Below are 21,706 nucleotides of genomic sequence, written 5' to 3'. Positions count from 1 at the left end.
ATTTAATTTTCTTCCCAGAGGCTGCTATGGGGTTGTGTTTTGGATTTGTACTCTACATAGGCTACAGATAATACAGAGATGTTTTCGTTATTGCTGAACAGGGCTCCCATAGAGCCAAGATCTTTTCTGCCTTTTGTGGAGCCCCACTGGAGGAAGCTGGGGGTGCCTGGAAGGGTGGGAGGAGACACAGCCCAGACAGGTGATCCCAACTGACCAAAGGAATATTCTAGGTCATGTGACATCATGCTCAGTATATAAGGGGGAAGAAGGAAAGGGGGTGCATGAATGATGGTGTTTGTCTTTGCAAGTTACATGTGATGGGGCCCTGCTCTCCTGGAGATGGCTGACAGCTCCCTGCCCATGGGAAAGCAAGGAATTCATTCCTTGTTTTGCTTTGCTTGTGTGTGTGGCTTCTCCTTTCCCTGTTAAACTGTCTTCATCTCATGAGTTTTCCAGCTTTTACCCTTCCAATTCACTCTCTGATCCTGCTGGTGGGGGAGGGAGAGAGTGGGTGCCTGGGGCTTGGTGGCTGCCTGGAGTTAAACCATAATGTTAAAAGTCACAATTGCAGCTTGAAGTACGTAACACTTGACTCAAGGCTATCTTCTAGTTGAAACAGAAATAGCATAGGAATGTTTTTTCCAGAGAGGATAAAGCTCAGTAATAGATACAACAGCTTCACTTTCAGTCTCACCGTAACACTCCTGCTCAGCTAAACTGGTGAGCTCTAGTCACAGACCAGTCTTTTCCCTCAGCACCAGGAGCTGACACCAGGATTTGAAGGGACACTGGAACCTCAGAATCTAACCAAGCCAAGTACCATGGCACGCTCTGCCAAAGGCTAAGCTGACCTACCAACTCATGTACCATTCCTCAGTATTTTCTCATTTGTTTTGCTCTATGCCCAACTAGTCCAGGTTTCTTACCAAAATGGGTACAACACATAAACTACATTTTACTGTTAACACCTAATTTCTGATAAAAGGCGTCTTCTAGCTACAGCATACAAGAACTGGAACAGACTGGGCACTTCAGGGATGCCAGAAGTTTGCAGAGCAGCAGCACTGGGATTCACCAGGGCACATGCAGCAGGTCAAGCTGTTCTCCCTTCCTTTAATACACTTGGACAGCCTTCTCTGAAATACTACTTCCACCTTCAAACAAGCTGTAGATTTAGTGTTTATGCAGGAGCTTTGTTGTGTTGCTGTAAGTATTCTGATGGAATTAAAACTCCTCCCGATGTTTATTTTTGTCAGTTACTGTATGGCAGCTACTGCTGACAAACCCAGTTACCACAGTTCCTTTCTGATGCTGCAAAATTAAAGGTTAGTAATGAAGACCCTCTGACAGGCCCTCCTCCAGAAGCTTCTGGAGTACCTAGGACTAGGACTAGACCTGGCTGCATAGCTTTCCAAGCAAAAGCACCATCTTTGCCAGACCAGCTGCTTTCAAGCTGCTCCTGTTTTCTCCCACAGTTCCTTATATTCCACACTATATATCCTACACCAGCCTCCACCATCTGAATTTATGACACAATACCTGACTTCTACTGTAACAGAAGCTCCAGAATCATTGTGTAAGAACTTACAAAGTGCTTCTCTCTTTGCAAGTTTTGATGTAATTTTCCAGTAGGTTTAATACATCACATAATGAGCATCTTATCTGTGTAACACAACTCGTATAACAAAAATGTGTGCAGGTCTCAACCCTCATCTCTAACACCTAGAACTCAGGAGCTGCAAGACTGCAGGATGCTACAATGAAGGAGGTAAATACCACAGAACTTCTAGCTGTTAACAGCTTCTGACTAAGCTGAAAGCCAGCCATAAAGAAATATTCTTCTCAAGTTTGGGGTTTTTTGGTTTTTTTTTGGTTTGTTTGTTTTTTTGGGGGTTTTTTTTTTTTTGTTTGGTTTTTTTTTGTTTTGTTTTTTGTTTTGTTTTCTTTTTTTGTTTGTTTTGTTTTTTGGGTTTTTTGGGTTGGTTTTTTTTTGGGCTTTTTTTGTTTGTTTGTTGTTTTGGTTTAAGTAGTGGAAGTTCTATATAAAATAGCCTACAAAAATGCTCTAAAATAGCAGCCCAAACTGAACTCTACAATTCACAGAATAAATAGATTGCATCTCCAAGCACAAAAAGAACAAGACATAGGTACTTCTGAAGCCATACTCACTGAGTAGCACACCTGCACATACAGTAAGCCTTTAAAAATACTTACATTGTCCCAAAAGTTTCACACCATTGTATGCTGGTCAGCTGAATTCTTGTGTAGCTTTCTGTTCACCAGCTCCCACACTGCTAGTAAAGAACAGGGCACAGCAGATCTTGTCATCAAATAACCAACTTCCAGGTGGTCCTGATCAAGTGGGCAGCCTCATCCAAACAAACTTGGAAAAGATCAGCTCACCTGGCTGCTACCTACAGCAATGCCATTCTTAAAGAGGACAAGGCTACTGGAGCAAAACAAAAAAAAGTAGCCTTGTAAACTGGCTCATGTTACACCACAGATCCATTTGTGGATGCCTCTTCTTGTTACAGGAGCCTGAACAGCAAAATAATTCTTGTCAACTACTGCATCCTCTACTGTGCGGGTGGGGTGGGAACAAAGCTGACAAGCTCTTAAAAGAAAAATGTTTTGGAGCTGTGTCCTGTGTGTCCCTAGGGGTGTGTATAACTTGCTGATAGGCTTAAATTTACTTCAACATAACAGACACCTTAAAAGAGAAATATTTTAGGGATCTGCAAACTTAAAAAGGTCAGTAGTCCACTTAAGGATGTTAATTCTTAGTGCTGAAGACTTCCATGACAGCTTATTCAGCTGCCAGACATTGTAATAAAGCCCCCACTGTGGCCCTGGCATCTTAAATTAAAACAAAGTAGTAGCATTCAAAATGGAGATTATGGCTTCAAATTAATATCATTATTTGATACATGTGTAAACCCATCCACAGTCACAGCAGAAAGGCTACAGTGCTTTTTCATACTGTTACCAGTAGACATACTAACATTTGTCTCTGTAATAAAGCACAACCACCTCATTTTACCTGTTAGCATGACTTTAATAGTTAAAAATCAAATCTGTGCAGAGTGTACTTTCATTTGTTCACATTACCTATTTGTGTTAAAAACCACTTAATCTGACAGTTCAAAAGCATTCTTTTAAAACAAAAGAATTAAACATAGCTTGTGCTAAAAAAATCTGCAAGTTACGTGGATGCAGTATTATACAGGAGTATAAAAATCAACAGTATTCTACAGAAAATATTCTCAAAACAGCAAATAAAGATTAGGCATGTAGGCATGATCCTGAAACAAACAAATATGAATTAAAAAACAGCTAACAAAACCTAAAAAAAAAAAAAAATCCCAAATACCTGTATAAAAAAAACAAGGATTCAAAGTGCAGGTGCTCCAGTTTTCATTTTAACGTTATTATTCAGTAAGTCAATACAGGATACTATTCATTTCATATAAAGTGACAGTGTTCTCAGTAAGATTTAAACATTCAGTTACATTATTTTCCAGATTTTTTTCATTACTGCTGCTTTACACTGTAGTAAATAAAGACTTATGCAATACAGACTTTTATTTTCTTAATCTAACAAGGATATAATAGGTTGGTGGCAAAGGTTAGTTGAAAGAACTAAGCTATATTTGCTGTAGATCCAGCCTTAGAAGCAGATATATATACTTTTTTCCTAAGCTTTTAAAAACAGACTTCAAATTTTGAAAAGAGACTCTACCAATCTGTTCTGGGACCTGCATACACTGTGTTTGGAAAACACCAGCAAAGCTTCCAAGTCCACTGGTTAGGAATCCAGCCCTGGGCAGGGTCATGCTGGAGATCTTCCTTTGGTGGCCCCAGCTGGGAAAGGGTTTTCTCTCTGCTGAACCCAGGGAAAGGCAAATGGGCAGAAACCATCACATTTATTCACATTTGCCTGTGTGGCAGCTAGGTTGGGATGGACTCCTCACTTTCACTTGAGCATACCAGTCTCAGGCAGAGAAGTTAGGAGTGGTCTTTCATACATTCAAGAAAAGTAAAATCAAAGCATATGTTCAAAGCCTCTTTGGAAAAAAATTATACTAAATAAAGTTATGCTTCAAGGATGTTGCCTGGAACTTATTTTCATCCGAGGTCCTTTTCAGGTTGACAGTGTCCCTTTAAATTTTAGGTTCTTCCCATTTTGTCTTTTTTTTTTTTTTCCCCAAACATCAGATCTCTATATATGTCTATTTTAAAAATTCTCATAAATATTGGCGCTAAGTTTACATTTAGAAATTAATAACTAATCTTTACCATTATACACTGACAGCAATATTAATAATACACACACTTCACTGACAAGCATTTTTTTTCTGTATTTTGAATAAAATTTGCATGTGTAACATTTCCCACAGAAAGAGTGATTATACTTGAAGATAGTTATGTTTGCACCCCAACATTTTCACATTAGTGAAAACAACTATGTTTTGAAAATACCAGGGCCTCTGCCAGGTACTAATAAATAGAGAATAAAAAGAAAAAATTAAATAAAAAACCCGATTGCCATTTATCCCGACATAGTAGAGATTTCATAGTCACTGGCCGAGGTTATTGGTTTACCCCTCATCCTGATGTTTTTAGCATTAATAATCCTAGCCATCATGGACACAGGCTTGTCAAAGTACCTGACCAGCGCTGGCTCAGTCAAAAGGGAGGCTAAAAATTGTTCAAAGGTGATGGCCCAGTCCCTGTCAATGCTCGTGCTCCTGCGGAGGGCAGGGGTGTGGTTGCTCCGCACCAGAACTGTGTCTTCCCCGATGTCCTCGCAGTGCAGCTTCTCCTCCTCGTGCGAGCCTGCGCTCAGCACCGAGTAGGAGGACATGGAACTGTCGTCTTTCGTGTCGTCATCCGAAATGAGCATGGAAGAACAGGCTCCATTGTCCCTGGGAGAAGAGTCTTCCAGCTTAATGTCTTCCATCTGCATGCCCAGGGCACTGTCGGTGCCAGCGGCCTCCTCCTCACTGGACACGAGGCTGCCCCGGAACGCCTTGTGCTGTTCCAGGGGGTACTGATGGTGCTCCTTCTTCAGGAACAGCTCTCTCTGAATGGCTTTGCTGCAATTATTACTGCTGTCTGTGTCATTGGGGGGCTGCATGCTGAAGAGCTTCCCAACCTCCCCGATCTCCAGCAGCAAGCTTGTCACGGCAGCAGTGGCATGGTACAGATCTTGCTCATTGGGGTCTTCACTGAACATGTTGTACATTGTCTTGCACAGCTCAATGAACTGCCCCTAAACACAGGGGGAAGGAACATTAAAAAGAGTTTATGTGACTAAAGTGAAATTTGAAATAATCGAGGTGCAGTCTAGGAAGCATTTTCTATAACTGGGCAGTCAGATATGTTGCATCTCTCAAAGGTATTTAGAATAAATTACTGGATATTTTGTCCAACATATTACAAATACATTTCTCTGCAGCCACAGGAGGGCAATGGAGGGTGAGCAGTGAGACACTTTGCATTAATTTTGGTGGATTTTCTTGTAGGAATGATGCTAAGCATAAGGGTTTGCTAAAACTGATGAGAAGTAATGAAAAATGAGGACATGCAACACTCCTTAGCTGAGAGGAGTAACTTGGTTGGATACAAGTTTTGAAATTCAAAACTGATAAATTAGATGGGAAGATTTGCTCAGGACAAATCTTCTTAAGTAAGAATCACTGCTCTACAGGAAATAAACCTTCCCTACATGCTCTGGAGGAAACAGCTATCCCAATAGATCTCCTCAGCAGCTGTGGATCTGAGGGGAATGAGACCATCAGTACAAATTACAAAACATAAAACACTATTTTCAGGTTATGCTTATTAGACATTAAGAGGTGGCTGGTGATATTCAGTGTCACATCCTTTGTCTAGAGATCAAAATAATGTTTTACCATTCCTATATGTGTGTATCTCATTTTTGGGATGCTTTGGGAGCTGAATGCCAGTTAAAGTATTTTGTAAACAATAAACTTCTGCAATCAGCTAACTGCTAATCTGGTAAAAAAGTATCTGCTCAAAAGAAAACCTTTCTTCAGTGTTAATACATCGAATATTTATAGATATATGAAAAAAGTTTAAATTTAATGAAAAGTAATTGGCAGCAGAAGTACCTGATTCAGCTTGGGTAAGTCCTTTGTGTTTTTTGCTTTGGATTTATTCTCTTGGCTCCACATTCTCAGGTAATTTCGATTCTCTTGTGAGCTCCTCTTGCCTATTGCCAACAAATTACCCAGAGATGGGAGGAAAAAGTCCATGAAGAAACCTCAAATTATTACCTTTATTCCCCATTTTCAAAAGGAGCATCTATACATGAAATGAAAGATGTAACTCACAAGGAGACACCAAGCATACCTTTGTCTGTTTTCAGACTCACTGTAACAAACCCGTCATCTACTCCATGTTTGCTCCTGCTGTCTAGGCCAACAACTAGGGAGTGGAGGGGCAGGGGGAGAGAGAGATCAGTGTGGGTTTAGATACAGACATTGTTTTCATGCATACAGTGCAAAATAACAAAATGTTTACAAATATTTACAAACTCTGCAAAAAAAAGCAGAGTAAAAATTACAGGAATAAATTATGGTTTCTGCTTTTACAAATATTTACAAACTCTGCAAAAAAAAAGCAGAGTAAAAACTACAGGAATAAATGATGGTTTCTGCCTACCCTTAAGCCTGCCAACAAATTCCATTTAATTTATAATATCACTGTTAGGCTGGGACAACCTTAGGTTTTGTCCACGTAGTACAATGATTAACCTGTGCTAACACAACACACCTCCTAGCATGATACGTGTTTGGTGATTATGCTAGTGCATCCTCTTCTGCCTCTCAGGAACTGAAATTGCCATTTCTAGACTATTAACTCCTACCTGTATTTTCAAACAACTTTCCTCCCACTTATAAACTGAAGGATGGGTTATATTTTTTTTGAATCAAAAAGAAACTTCAAGTATCACAAGAAATAGGAAGTATCACAAGAAAGGGCACATAAGATTTCAAACTGCTGAACTACATTTTGATGTATCTTTTGCTCTAAGTTCTGATCCGACTACATCTTGCAAGCCAATCTATTTATTCTTATTCTCCACAGAATTACTTCTACTACAACCACTTATGGCATTATTCTGCAAATACTTCTGCAATGCGCAATTCAGGGGGACTCTGAGTGTGCACATGCCTGCACCTCTCAAGGTATCAACACATATACAAATGCTTCATACTACTTTTTACAGAGAATACTTTGCTAACAAAGTTTAATCCAATTAAAACATAGCTCCCTAAAAAGACATGTTGATTGAAATGCATCACCTCATCTTTTCATACCCGAGACAAAAGATGCCTACCATGTGTACAGTCTGGTGTGATGTCCTCAAAAAAGTACTGAGTAGCTTCAAAAGCAGAGTCTGGCTCTTCTTGCTCAGGGGATGGATCTAAGCAACACAGTAAGATTCTTTCATTAAAAATTTAACCCTTTAATTAAAAACCGAAAGGTATTTCCATTAATACATTTAGAATGTCAATTTCTAAAAGTAAAAGTATGAGGGTGTGATGGGATAGGAATCATCTCTTTTTAACTCATAGGAGATGTACAACTGGAACTGAATTGTCTCATTCCCAACATCCAGTACTGTCTCACAAGGAGCTGTTTGCTTCTAGAGGCTGGCTTACCCATCTTCCCATGCCTGCTTCCATTACTTTCTTCTGTACAGCTCAGTGTGTCCTAAGCAGGGCTTGGTCTCTTTCCTACCTGGAAACAATCTGTCATCATTTGGAATGAGCTTGCCAGTCCTCAAATATGAGAAGCTGCATTCTTAAAAACATATTTTTTGTAATAGTTCAATTTCTTTTTATATTTTAAGTATTTTTAGAAAGTATTTGAAGTATTTTTTCCCATTTAAATTACTGAATCCCTCAGGCCTACTGGCAAGGCCTATCTCCAAGCAAAACCACCTGGGAGCAATCAGCCATGTTCAAAGCATACAAAGATGAATGTCCTCTCAAAGTTTTTAGATACGTTTACCACAGCATATACGTGTGCACAAGAGTTAAACTACCCAAGCAGTAGCAATGTTCTTAAAGTGCATGTTCAGTAAGGACAGCAGTAGGTTCTTTATGGCATGCGCATGACAAGCCAGAGAGGACACAGTTCCAGTACAGAATTTTCAGAACTGTTCTAAGGTGTTTTCATCCCCTCTCCACCCTGAACTGCTTCTCTTTCTTAGCTGAGTCCAGGTTTGTACAGCTCCCTGGAAAACACATCTAAGAAACAACCTGGAGCTTCCCTCTACAAACATTTGTGTCGGTCCAGAGGGGAAACCAAGAAGAAAGCCTGGGGACAGAAATGTGGAGCCAGGACATGCAGGAACATTGCAAACTAGCTTAATTTTGAAACTCTTAAATAGAGTGCATCATGGTAACATATGTTGAAGAACACTGGATTTGTGCCTGGAAGATATCACCAACCCCAGCTGTAACAGGCAAGAAACATTTATATGTGGAGGGAGCAATTGAGGGCTGTGAGGGTGCTTTCAGACCTTCCAAATCTGTCTGGTTAGAGTGAAAGCTTTCTTATTTTACTGCTGCATAAACAGCTACATTCCCACAAATTAATTTTTAATTGGGAAAGCCAGTCAGAACAACTCTGCTCCAAATTCCTGTTCTCAGCAAAACAAGAGCTATTTTAACATCATTCACTTACCAGGCAAAACATGCATTTTATACAGTAGCTTCAGCTTCTCTGTAAGATCTCCATGGCATGCTGCACCTAAACAACATTACATGCAGTACATTACTAGTCAGCATTCCGTGCCATTTTGTTTGTTATTGCCACAGTAACAGTTCTACATTCACTCTGGGAAGTACTGGACCCCTTTAAAGCTCAAGACCATGAGGCAGTCACTCGACTTCTAAGATCATACAGTAAAAACAGTAAGAGAACACAGACAAATCTACCCTGAATTTTGCACTTCAATCTTGGGTCCTTTCTTAAATGCCTATTTCATAAAACTGTCTATGGTTTTGGCATTATCGCTCAGAAAGGCCTCCAGCTGGAACTTAACAAGACCTTTTTTGTGTGGACTTCAAACTTTCTGATCTGAGGATCTAATACCAACATCACATGTCTCAGAGCAGTAAAATATTAAAACAAAAAAAATAAATATATATATATATATATAAATACAAATAAACAGCATTTATCATAGCTTAGCCATGGGCTAAACTGATATTCAGGCAATACTTGCTAGGGATTTTTCCACATCAACCTCCATTTGTTTCTGGACTACACTAGAATTACCTGTATGAAATCCAAGAGGCCTATTGAAGCCCCTCCTTCCAATTAATTAAATGGACAGTAGTTAATTTTAAAGTAATCAAATAACTGATAATCAGACTTTTTCATAAATCTCACTTGTCGTGACATGCCATCCATAAATAAATTAATTAATTTGATTGTGCAGAGATTTATTTTACCTTAGAGGTGACCGTGTCAGCGTACCTCTATGCAAACTACAGCGTGGTGTGGCAACTACTAACAACCACAGTCTCTTGTAAAGCTTAACAGTCCAATAAATACAGATGTTAGGCCAAAGAAAACTTAAGCACATGTACATTAGCCATTTTGCTTTCAACATGGTCCTTTTTAAGCACAAAACCTCGTTATGTTCCCATCTGGTGTATCACACCATGCATTCTCTTCTGGTAAAAGCAACATGACATAACCAAAGGACAGAATGGGCTGCACTTCTGCTTCCTTCATCAACAGGGAACTGCAAAATAGGATTCAGGGCACAGGGTGACGTGTAGTCTTGTTGCTGTCTCTGTTCTCAGACTTGAAGAGAACTGAAAAATCTCCATAGCTACAATTTGAGATAAATCTGTATGTGCCTCCTGATGCACACTTCTCCTTCCTCTTAATGCCTCCCTTTTCCTTTTTGCTCAAAATTAGGAAGATCATTGCCAGCAGGTCAAGGGAGGTGATCCTGCCTCTGAAAGGCTTGGAGAAGTGGTGAGGTTACAACTCTGCATTTTGAATATCCTCCTGCATTCTGTGGTTGAAAAAACCCTGTTTGCAAAACAAACAAAAAAAAATTACACTCAAGTACTCCTTGCAAGACACCTTTCATGGTGCTGACTTTGACAGGAGGCTGTGACAAGTACTGCAGTCAGCAGCAGCCACTGGAGAAGTGGGGAGGTGTGTGTCCTGAGAAGGGAGTATCGCAAAAACATGACAGGAGGCAGAAGGCCACTTGGAATCCATGCAGAGATCTCTGTAGCTTACTTGGATGTGCAGTCAACAGCTGTCATGCTATAATCCAGTGTGTTACAGGAGTGCAAGGGAGCTTTGTCAAGAGTGAATAACTTGAAGAGCTCCTAACCAAGGCTGAAAACCTCTTCTGAGCGGCACAACTCATTGGGCAAACCACTCCTATATTTGGACTACATTATTGTAACAGGGCACAGAGTAAACATAAAGAATACACCAGATTATTCCATCTTTGCTCAGCTGAGGCCCTGGAGGCACCTGAAGTAGGAGGTTCTTGAGCTATTTGTTGTAGGGACAATGAAAAAGAAATTGAATTATTCGAAGTCCTGGGGCATGGTGAAATATGCTCAAACAGGTCCATTGTTTTTTTGTTGACTATGCTGTCCTTCCTACCACTCATGTGCTTCTCAACTAAAAAAGGGGTCAGTGAGGGGGAAAAAAAAAAAGAAGGTTTTCAAATTACACCACAGCGGGCTTAGTTTCTGAAAAATATGAGATTTCAGAGTGAGTATTTTTTATTGTTTTGCCCATTGAAGATTTTAGTTCAGTCATGCTGGCTTATAGCCACATTTGTGCATTTTACATTCATTTCTGTTCACAGTGCTCAGTACTGGCCCTTGTTCTTATTACTCATTATTGGTTCTAAAACTTGCTGTCTCAATCAATAGCTGGTTGACTGTAACTAACAGCATCCTGTAAACTGGAAGAGCAGTTAATTCCTGGGTCCTCAAAAGGCCCTAGAGTGTTACCTGGAACAGTACCTCAAATACAAATCACTGCATCACAGGAAGCACTGGGATTTTTTGAGTGGTGTGAAGGGGAGGTGTGCATCCAGTTTTACTGTCACAGCTATTTTGCACTTTCAAGAGAACAGGTGCTACTACTTCTGTACAGAGGTTTTAATGCAAGGCTGCATTTGGAGCTCTAATGCTTAAACATACTGTTAACAAAGAGCTGCTGAAAACCAGACAGGGAAACCTTTTCACTCTCAAAAAGAATCAAAATATAGAGCTGGTGGAAATTCCACATTGCCATGAAATGACACATGGTAGATGGTGAGATGTTGGTCACTTACAGCAAACAACTCCTGCTATATTTAAAAAAGGAGTGGCTGGCTCCTGCCTCGTCTTTGCTTCCTCATGTTAATCCTGGGGCTCGTAATGTTGACTTTCATGCCCCGAAATCTTGCTTCTTCAACACTAAAAACATTCAGCCTCCCTCTCTGACCTGCACCTCCACTTTCTCCTTTTCAGGGGACTTCCAAACTCCAAACTGTTCTCTGTAGTTTTGGTTACTAACTTCCGAAGCAAGAGAGGTAGTACCTCACACTCTAACTATGCCTAGGGGAAATACACCATTAAGCACCTGTGCAGTTAAGTTTTTGTGCTGAGAGTTAGCAGTCGGTGAAATCCTCAGATCCTAATGGATCTGTTTATGTGTAGTCCTTTTCCCAGTGTGATACACCACTGGCTAATGTAGATTCACCTACTGAGATCTGAGGGAACCACTGTCACAGGATGATAAAATGAGCTGAACAGAAACAAACTGGTTTATCATGTTGGTTTGAAAGTGCCGTGGATCCTCCTTACTTAGTCCAGAGACGAATTCACGGAAGTTGATGAGCAGATCGCCATTTTCATCCAGAAGCCTGAACAAGCGGGCAGCCAAGGTATCTGAGTGAGTCCCACAGGCCCAGGGGAAGAGGAGGGCAAACATGCCCTTGAACTGCTCGAAGTCAATGCGGTATTGCTCCAGGTAAGGCAGGCTGGGGTCGTGCCGCTCCGTGGCATTGCTGTTTCCTCCCCAGTAGCAGCTCGTCAGGTGTTCTGCCTAAAGAGAAGGTAAAAACCGTAAGATTGTCAGCACCTCTACAAACAATTCATTGCTCTCCATGATAAAACAATTCCAAACAACTCTTCCACATGCATTCTTAAAACAATGCAAGATAACAGATGCATTTCAATTTATCCAGCCCTTCCACTTCTGGAAGGGGTTCCTCCTCTAACCAGCACAAAAAAGCATCCCTCTATTACAAAAAAAAAACAAACCAAAAAACCAGAAAGAAGATGAAGCAAAACTTTTTCTGCCTTTCAAGCAGATGAAACATGAAATACCTGTTTTGGCCAGAGCTGTGACTTCACAGGCTTGTTGTGCTTAGTCACCCTCTGCACCCTCATCACGCAGTCAAGTCAGAAGGCTCATGAAATCTTTATTTAATCTTTAATCATATGAAAATAGCTGTTTATTTGAAATATTTTTGGTAGATTCTCAAAAACCGTGAATAATGTACTGTTCTTTCAGTCTTACTGAAATCAGTGGAGGTTCTGGAGTTGATTTTGCCAAAATCTAATTCAAAACAATTCAGAAGCTTAGAGAAAAAGATCCCAGCACTGCACAGTGATTAACCAGGGAAGACTGTCTGACTTGGTCTCACTGATTTCATGGAAGACTGAAAGAAGGCACTGCAGGATTTGGACAACTTGGACTTCTTGTTACAGATGGGAAATTAACAGGATATAAATTCTTCATCATATTAAAAAAAATCTCGTTATAACAAAACAGAGGAAGAAAGTAATTTAAGACATTGTGCATGAAGGTGAACCTAACACATTTAAATGCTCACCTTTAAATTTGTGGATCTAATGGTACTTCTGTACAACCAACTTATGAAGACACATCACTTCGTGGCATTAAATTCCCATTTAATGCATTAAAGCATTAACAATGGCAAAATTCAGCTATACAAAAGTATTAACTGTGTGAGATAATAGAATAATTGTGATAAGTTCCAAAACTTGGGTCAGGTAGAGAGACACATATGTTTAGTTTCTAATGACTGATCAAAAGCATCTATCAAATTTATGATTTTATTTTTTTTACCAGTATGTATTTTTTTTTCCATGGACAAATCAATAAGTGAACTAAACCCTTCCCAATGTTTTAAAAACTGATTGAGTTTAGGATTTTTTTGTATATCAATAATACAGCAGCTAATTCAAGTTTGTATCAAGATACCCAATAATAATTGACAGACTTGACTTGGTGCTGAGAAAAGACAGAGTCCTCTATCAAAAATGATGGAGGCACATGATCTTATCTTCACTTAGCTTTACCTTGAAAAGCGCATATAGCTCCTCCAGTTCATCAATAGTAAAAGAAGTCTCCGTCACAATAGTTCGTACCTTTTGAAACACAACATTAACAGTTACAGATCTGAAATCCATGTTTCACTGAAAAGTTAAGTTAAACTTCAGAAACTAACTGAACTTATTATGTGCAAAGAACATTATTTCAGTACTGACCACATTGCGCTTTGTAGTATCTTCAAGGGTTTGGATGACTTTCAGTCTTTGTTTGAATCTCATTTGTTCAATTAAATCTGCCCGGATACCTCCAAATTTCTTGAAAGAGAGAAAGTAGTACATGATTGTCTGTGTATTAATATTCAAAATATTCAGCTTGCCTTTAATTTATTAGAAAAATTAATTTAATTACATGACATACCACAAACGAAACTGCTGTTAACGCATTTTTCGAACGCATTACAAAATTACAAAGACTTTAGGAGTATATTACTAGATTTTATTTTTCCCAATAACTTATTTTAATTTGAAAGGTCTTTATTCAATTTCAAACTCTCTCATTTCAAACTGTAATCTCAGTACATAGAAACTTCTTGCTTGGAAAATCTCTGTGAATAGATTGTTTCGTAAGTCCTCCTGCAGAGTAATATTTCAGCTTGTCCTGGAATGTCTCATAATCACAAGGGAAAGAGAATATTAAACTAACTGGATCTCTAATGGCTGAGACAGTACAGCAGTCCTTACATTCTGAGGATCTGAAACAAAGTAGCAAGAATGCAATTTCCACTATGAAAATATTCTCTTTATTACCCAAGTCTTATTTTCAGAAGTTTTTTCCATAATGCACATAACAGTGTCAGGGAGTTCCTGCACATACTACAAAAGCATTATGGGGGAAAACCTATTAGGAATAATATTCCATGCTTTCATATGCAGAGGAATGCCTTATCCCTAAGATTCATTTTTGTAGAAGCATTATAAGCAGAAGTTTCTTGCCATCCAAAATTCACACACTTAGGAATGCACAGATGATCAGCAGGAACAACAACCCCAGACATCAGCTACACCACATGTAAAGCATAAAGGGGTGGCAGGACACACTTTCATACAAGATGGATTTATATTTCCAGTGCAAGTGCATCTACATAAGCAGGCATATGTGCATATGCTGGCACGTCCTTGTAAAATGAAATTAATGCTAAAGCTGCATTTATCTATAAAGGTGTTCACCTTTATCATGTACCTGGGGAGCAAAAAGATCCTTCATGTACTTTGTGAGCATGTTGCAAATGAAGAAGTCTTTTGACAAAAATGGAATGTAGAATACCAGGTATCACAGAGGTCACAAAACCTTGAAAAGACAGATCTTTTGTAGCTCTGAGGCCACACCTATTCCAGTAATCAGTTTATTCACTGGTCTGGAGGGCCAAATAAGGTCTGTTCACATCCATAAAACTAAAACTCACGTAGTCTACAAAAAACGAAGGTTGCAGATGATTACCTTCTGGAATGGTCCTTTGGCCATGCTAAGTTTCAAACTGTACGAGGAGTTGTTGGAAGGATGTCACCTGTTCAAGGTCAAAACTGTATCAAACCTTTCCACAGCACAGACCTTGTCAGCTCTTTAGTTAATACGGCCAAGATCCAGATACCACTGTACACACAGCTGAAATGTTGAAGGCCATTTTTTTTTCCTAACTGCCTAACAGACAAATTAAATGAGTTAAACATGTAACAGCTCTGATTATGAGTCTACACTCCACAGACAGCTAGTGAGTTATGCACAGGCTTTCAAAACTGCAGTTATTATGCATTATTTCAGTCGCTTCTACTATAATTATTATGACACAACGATCTATGGCTTCTGAATTACATACAAATTGAATTAAAGGATAAGAGATTTCTTACTGAAAACTATTTTCAGTAAGTTAAGAAAGTACTGGCAGTATAAAACACACTTGTTATGTATATTCTCTTTTTTAAAGACAATTACTTCTTTGAAAGTGGAAAGTCTGCTCAATATCATTGCAGAGAGGGTGCTAATCACTTATTTACCAAGCAGAAGTCTGCTCAATATCATTGCAGAGAGGTTATTTACCAAGCAATCCTTTCAACTTTCACTGGAGACTTCTCATATATGCATCTGACAGGATGACCTAAGAGCTGGACAGCGTCAGAGCATGATGGAAAGCAGGTGTTCATAAAACAATTCATATATTGTGACTTGACCAGTGCCATCAAGTTCTCAGACTCATCACATTTCCATTACAAGTATCACAGGACAATCTGGAAGAGACAAGGTTTTCCCCTCTCCTTGGAGATTGTGTGTGTATGCTTGAAGGAAGGCAAAGGTCTCAAAAAAACCCATGTTTTCTTCAGCTGTAGGTCTTCCTATTATTTTTAAATTATAAATGTCTACAAGATTAAGGATAGATGGTCACCCAGCAAGCACTCTTAGCAGTTTAAATTATAAAAATTAACAAAAATATGCTCATTTAGTTTATATTTCATTCTTTGTAGCTGTAACAAAACTATCAGTGAATTCCCAGCCCTGAGTGCACATAACTAATCAAGAAACATAACAGGTGTTACAGGTCCCCTAAAGTTTTTGAATCTTAATAGTTTACTAAAGAATTGTTAGGGTTTTTTAAAATAAATTAATTAACAGCAACTTTCTTGAAACGAATTCTCTCTTTCCAACCAGCTCCTGCTTTCCTCATGGTTCCTCAATCCCCATGGTACTTGTTTTGCCTAATTATACTGAAGTGCACTTGGTTATTTACCAAGGACGTACAAGGTTCTGTGCTGCCAAAGCCCCAGAAAGACAAACTAGCTCTGCACAGAGTCAGATTATTCATTTTAGAGCAGTTAAGCCAATGCAAGCAATCTTCATGATGAGGAAAATGGCAAAATGCATGGGAAACACAACTTCACATATGCACCTTCCTGGCCATTCTGACATCTACCAAACATCCATCTACCCTGATATACTTTTCCCTTCAGTACAGAATACACTAAGGACTGCCTACTTCCTCATTAAATGCAGTATGTTAAAGGAAGGGGTATTTAGGGGCATAGGAAGTGCTTTTGAGAAAGCTCTGCTATTGCTAAGTATAAATCAACACCATGTCAATAGAAGGGAATAATGAAAAGAGAAAAAGAGAAAAAATCTTTACAGTTTTTCCTTAATTTTTATAAAATATGGGCATGTCAGTGTAACCATCAGAGATAGTTTAACTGATGGCTTTTTTTTTTTTAAATTTAAGGACAATTAAACCAGTCTGCAGATTTTAGTTGGTTTTGCAGGCTTTGTCCTGCCCTTTAATAGATATTAGTTATTACCAGCTCCTTTCACTTGAATTTTTTTTAGCTTTGGTGATAGAATATAGTGGTCCATGGTCACAATCAGCACTTTTAAGAAAATGAAAGGCAAAGGAAACAAAGTGTCACTGACAATAGAAAGGTCTTCTGAAAGCATACAGATTTCACTACTATTTCAGTTTGGAAAAGCACAAAAAAGCTTAAATGAGAATTAACTCCTTTCAAATTAAAAGTTCAGCCTTTTGTTTGTAAATCACTTTTTGGTTGTGGGCTGCTCTCCTTTGAGGCCTCAGACTTCTCTATGAAAACAGCTCCGGTTAAAAGTCTTGGTTAAAAGAAGAAGAAAGTCTAACTCCTCTTCCTTGCTCTATTTTAGGCTTCTCAGATTAGTCTGCATTTCTTTTATGTTCTTTCTGTTTCAAGCAAAGCCAAACTAGAGTACTAAATTCCTGTGTGAAGCAGAAGTTGTGTTAATTGGCAAGTTCCTGTTAAGAAATCTTATCCTACCTCATAGGAAGACCTGATTAGCCTGAAGATATCCACCTCAGGATAAGGCTCTACATCATCACTGAGCAGGGAGTGAAGATGAGGAATGGGAGGAAGAGTACTGTCCTTATTGGTTACGCTGTCCAAATATCTGGTGGGGGAAAAAAAAAAATACAGGAGAAACCCAAGATAAATTTGTATGCCCTCCCTTCTGATGGATAACAGAATACAGCTTACATATTGATTATTACATGTAAAAGTGATAGAGCCGTTCTCTAGGAAGAGATATACTACTAAAATTTATTATGAAAATATTCCAAAGTTCCAGAAGCATCTTGAAAACTAAACACTGCCACCAAGCTCAAGAAATTCAGAGGTTATACATGGCAGCACTAGTTCCAATGAAATGACTCAAGCCAATGAAATCTATTTGTTCAATACATTTGAACCTACCTAATTCTTCTGAGTCCAACTTAGTCTATTCCCAAAATAATTTTCCTTAACATCAAGGCCTTTTCTTAACATTTAAAAGGTAGCAGGCTGAAGTAACAAAACTCATGTAATCCACTAAGATAACAAATCAAGTTAAATTTCTAAAACTAGGTTTGGGAAGTTTATTTGAATGTCTTGAAAGAAAAATTTGTACCTTGTTGGTCACTTAGCATTATTTTAAAATAATATATAAGGAGTACCTTATGTGGATGAAAGGAGACTACAAGTATGTAAAGATTTACATATATGGTACTGATTTAAGTTTAGTATTTCAACAGAGAATACAAATCAGAAAAGCAGACAAAAAAAGAACCAAAAACCCAAAACCACAAACACAGAGACACTTAATTTTCTGTAATAAATACCTTCCCAAGACTGTCATGGCTTCTCCATCATCTTTACAGTTAAGCAACTTGTCTACATTAGCTTCGAGGACAGCGAGTGCTAATTGAAATATCACCTTTATTCCTTCACAGAAGAAACAATCCACAACTACCACTGCACTTTCAAATGGCATTACACTGAGGAAAAGAGTGAGGAACCAGGACAGAGAGATGGTGGAGATTACACCCAAATCCTGCATGCAGTCATAAAGCTGTGGAATGTAGTCACGAGCCAGCTCTTCAAAGACACCCTGATCCACCAATGCTCCTGTTGAAGATAAGTAAGGTCAAATTAATTCAGGAGCAACTGATACATTGCCATTTAGGGGAGGGAAAAAATCTATATATTTCATGTATATAAATAAAAAACCTAAGAATATTTTGCATGGTGCTTATGCACATTTTCTCACTTTCAAATGAGTAACAGACTCCATTACACTACTGAGCTATACCTACAAATTGAACAGTAATAAGTTTTTTCCTGTTTTAATTATACACTCCATAATAAATAAAATGGAGTAATTTGGTCTAGCACTAGCAGAAGTTAAATAGTGGCTTGATATTACCATTACTAATTGGAGTAACACCTTAGCACCACCTGCTGAATGAGGCCAGGGTGACTGTGAGGGTTTAGATTTACTTCAAGAGAACCCAGTATTATACATTCCCATGCCACAACATCAGTGTTTTAACCAGGCCAGGAAGAATAATTTCTAAGGCTGAGTATCTCAAGTATTTGTGAGATATAGTAAAAACAGATTCCATGATAAACTGAAGTCACTCTCTTTGACATACACAAGGAAGCTCATCTGACAACAATAGCTTTCTGATACTTGTGCCCTTTCACATCAGAGGTACAGGCACAAAGACTTCTACTGCAAACTGCTAAAGCTCCTGTTTCCACCTTACCTTAATCAGCTAACTGGATCATTTAAAACTCAAATTTTAGCCTCCTGTCTTTTCTTAAAAATCTACTTTGCTTAACCCCAATTTCGAATGCCATCTGATCCTAAGTAGGTGATAAACTATCAACAATAAAATTACCTCTTTAGAAAATTGCCTTTATTCTCTTGAGCAAGCTGCCTCATCACTAACATACACAGATGCACCCATCCATATATTTGTTTCAGTACAAATAACACCAGTTAATTTCCAAAATGTCCCCAAAGCATACCAACAACTCTTGTGTTGTAGTAGTCAGGCAGCATACGCTCGCACAGAGCCACCAGCAGCCAGAAAGCTTCCTCCTCTTTTGCATAAAGGAGGAGCACTGAAGTGACAATATTCATAGCCTAAAAGAAAAGGAAATATAATTATTCAATATCTAGCACTGTACCTGAGCAGAAAAGTGGTTAGGAAATTAGCTACATCTCTCCCTGCAGATCCCAAACTGTTCAACTACTTCCCTGTAAAAACAGCAGTGTTTTCCCAGTGCTCAAAGAAAGGCCTAAGAAAGCTTCAAGTCACAGTAAATTGTAAGGCTTTTCTTCAGTTTTGTTGTTCTTGTTTCACTGGGGCTTTCTGGTGTTTTCTGGGGGGTTGGTTTGTTTTGTGTTGCAGATTTTTTTTACGAAATCAAGATTTTTCTTCCTAATCAAGGTCTGACAGGTCTGCAAGCATCCATTACACTGCTACTGATATTCTGCCACAGGTGCTCTTGGGGAATCTGGGTCTGGTGCAGCCAAAACACCTCCCACAGCACTAGTGATGTGCCTGAATTCTCACTGTAGCTGAACCAAATCTCAAGGTTATTAATTACTGTGACAGTTTTAGGGACCAGAACTGAAATGTTTTTCTGCTGCTCCTCTGTTAAATAATCTTTAAAAATGCTGTAGCTATTACTTAGTACCATATGTGTTATTAAATAATTGATGATGGTATCTGTTAGAACTGCTTGCACTTACTCAAGTTGCATTTGGAAGTCTTAACAATCAGATATTAATCAGGCTTCTTAACACTAATGAATTTAAGTTTCTTCTTTGCAAAAGTATGTAAGAAGGCAGAAAAAGGCCCATGTGATAAACCAAAATTATATAGTAAGAAAGAATGATTTAGGACCAGAAACTAAAGTGACTTGATTTATGGGCATAAGAACCTCAAAACCACACACTGGGGTCAGCATTAACTCCACAGATATATGGCTGGGACTCACAGTGATATCTCCCAGGATGCTTTATTTTTTGCAAAGTATTTGGGGGTTTTTTGCTTGGTTTTTTAGTTATTTTCTGGTTTTTTTTCTTTTCATTGGTTTGGATGATGGCATGGCATCATTGAAAGAGGAAAGGAGGTTCTGGAGGGTTATAACTAATACATTGAATAACATTTCTTTATAAGATGTATAGATAAAAATAGATAAAAATTTAAGGCTGAACACAAAGTCTTTTGGTTTTGAGGTAATTTTTTGTTAATATGAAAATAACCTTTCTTCAGGGTCCATTGTCATTTTCTGTAGACAGCTCTGATATCATCTGTCCAGTTTCTAGATTTATGAGCAGAAATTATGCTTACAGAAAATACCTCTCAACATGTGCTGCTAATACTGCTTTTAGAGCAGGTCCTTGCATGACATCCCTCTGGCCTCAGCATTCCTGCCTCTCTGCAGCACTGAGGTGTGAGCTCACAGCACCATCCACACCTCAGTGTGCTTCACACAGCCAAACCCTCACGTGCATGACTGAAGAAACAGGACTGCAAGGAAACAACTGGAACTCCAGAAACTGAAGGAGTGCAGGGTATTTCAATTACCTGACAATATCCTATGTTTGGATTTCTGAAAGCATAAGCTGTCAAGACTCTCCTTAAAGCAGCAATACCCATCTCATTTTGGAATGCAGGGTGCTCTGGAAGGGAGCGGTGCAGATCCCTCTCTATCTCTTCTGTAGCAAGATTGTATTTTCCCATCGATTTTTCCACTAGGTCCTCATAATAGCCAGGATGAGTGGTCATTTCATTAATGGCTCCTAGGAGTAGGAGAACAGTATTAAAACCAGAAGAAAACAGAAGTCTTAGCAGGTACAGTACTCCAACATGATAATCTGCTTCCCTTCCATTCTGAATGTCACCAAGAACTTCAAAAGCAAATATGAAAATATTGTTTCTTTAAAGGTGATTAAAAACTTGAAAAGCATGTGCTTTGGTGATTATCAGGCCTTCATGTCTTCTCTACAGACATTTTTGTAATGAGGTTAAAATCCCTCTCAGCCAGAACAAAACAGGAGGCGTGAAGAACAAACCAACTGTGCAGTCACACGGTATCATGAGCTCCCTCTGCAGCTGGCTGTGGGTTTGGTTATCCTAAATAACTCAAAACTTGTCTCTGAGAAAGCTACTTGCCCTGGGAACAGAGCAGATGCAGAGAGTATGACATGTCAGCCAAAAGCAAGAGACAAAACCTCATGATTTCTATTCCTTCTTCCAAAAATGACACTGTCATCTTGGGCACGGCACTCAGCCTTAGGGATACCAATACATGCTCACAGAGTTGCTATGAGATTTCACTACTGACTTTACAACTTCTCCAGAAACAAAAATCAAGTGCCAGTAGCACAAAGTAATCTACATAGAAAATATGAGTTATAGATATACAATGAAAATTAGTCCAAACTAGCTGTTAAAAGGACACAAAATAGAGCTCTGCATTCCTGTACCTATCTT

General features: G+C 38.8%; 1 protein-coding gene across 2 annotated transcripts in view; it reads right to left on the bottom strand.

Annotated features, from left to right (window-relative positions):
* Positions 1-3,053: 3,053 nt before the first annotated feature.
* The window catches only part of TBC1D9 (TBC1 domain family member 9), a 50,093-nt gene continuing 31,440 nt past the window's right edge, over positions 3,054-21,706 (bottom strand). The window contains exons 10-21 of one of the 2 annotated variants that reach the window (XM_041412153.1): positions 20,798-21,012; positions 19,227-19,344; positions 18,035-18,320; positions 17,199-17,328; positions 13,590-13,688; positions 13,401-13,469; positions 11,877-12,117; positions 8,722-8,787; positions 7,367-7,453; positions 6,376-6,450; positions 6,135-6,235; positions 3,054-5,272 (exon numbers count right to left, since the gene is read on the bottom strand). In XM_041412153.1, the coding sequence (XP_041268087.1) occupies positions 4,550-5,272; positions 6,135-6,235; positions 6,376-6,450; positions 7,367-7,453; positions 8,722-8,787; positions 11,877-12,117; positions 13,401-13,469; positions 13,590-13,688; positions 17,199-17,328; positions 18,035-18,320; positions 19,227-19,344; positions 20,798-21,012 (2,210 nt within the window). In that variant the 3' untranslated portion in view covers positions 3,054-4,549. The remainder of the gene's footprint in view (positions 5,273-6,134; positions 6,236-6,375; positions 6,451-7,366; positions 7,454-8,721; positions 8,788-11,876; positions 12,118-13,400; positions 13,470-13,589; positions 13,689-17,198; positions 17,329-18,034; positions 18,321-19,226; positions 19,345-20,797; positions 21,013-21,706) is intronic. The other variant, XM_041412154.1, reaches the window with a different exon arrangement.

The sequence above is a fragment of the Onychostruthus taczanowskii genome, unplaced genomic scaffold, assembly GCF_017590055.1.
Source record: "Onychostruthus taczanowskii isolate IOZ18803 unplaced genomic scaffold, ASM1759005v1 scaffold38, whole genome shotgun sequence".
Lineage (NCBI taxonomy): Eukaryota > Metazoa > Chordata > Aves > Passeriformes > Passeridae > Onychostruthus > Onychostruthus taczanowskii.
The sequence above is the reverse complement of the archived record's forward strand: the minus strand, read 5'-3'. Positions and strand labels throughout refer to the sequence as shown.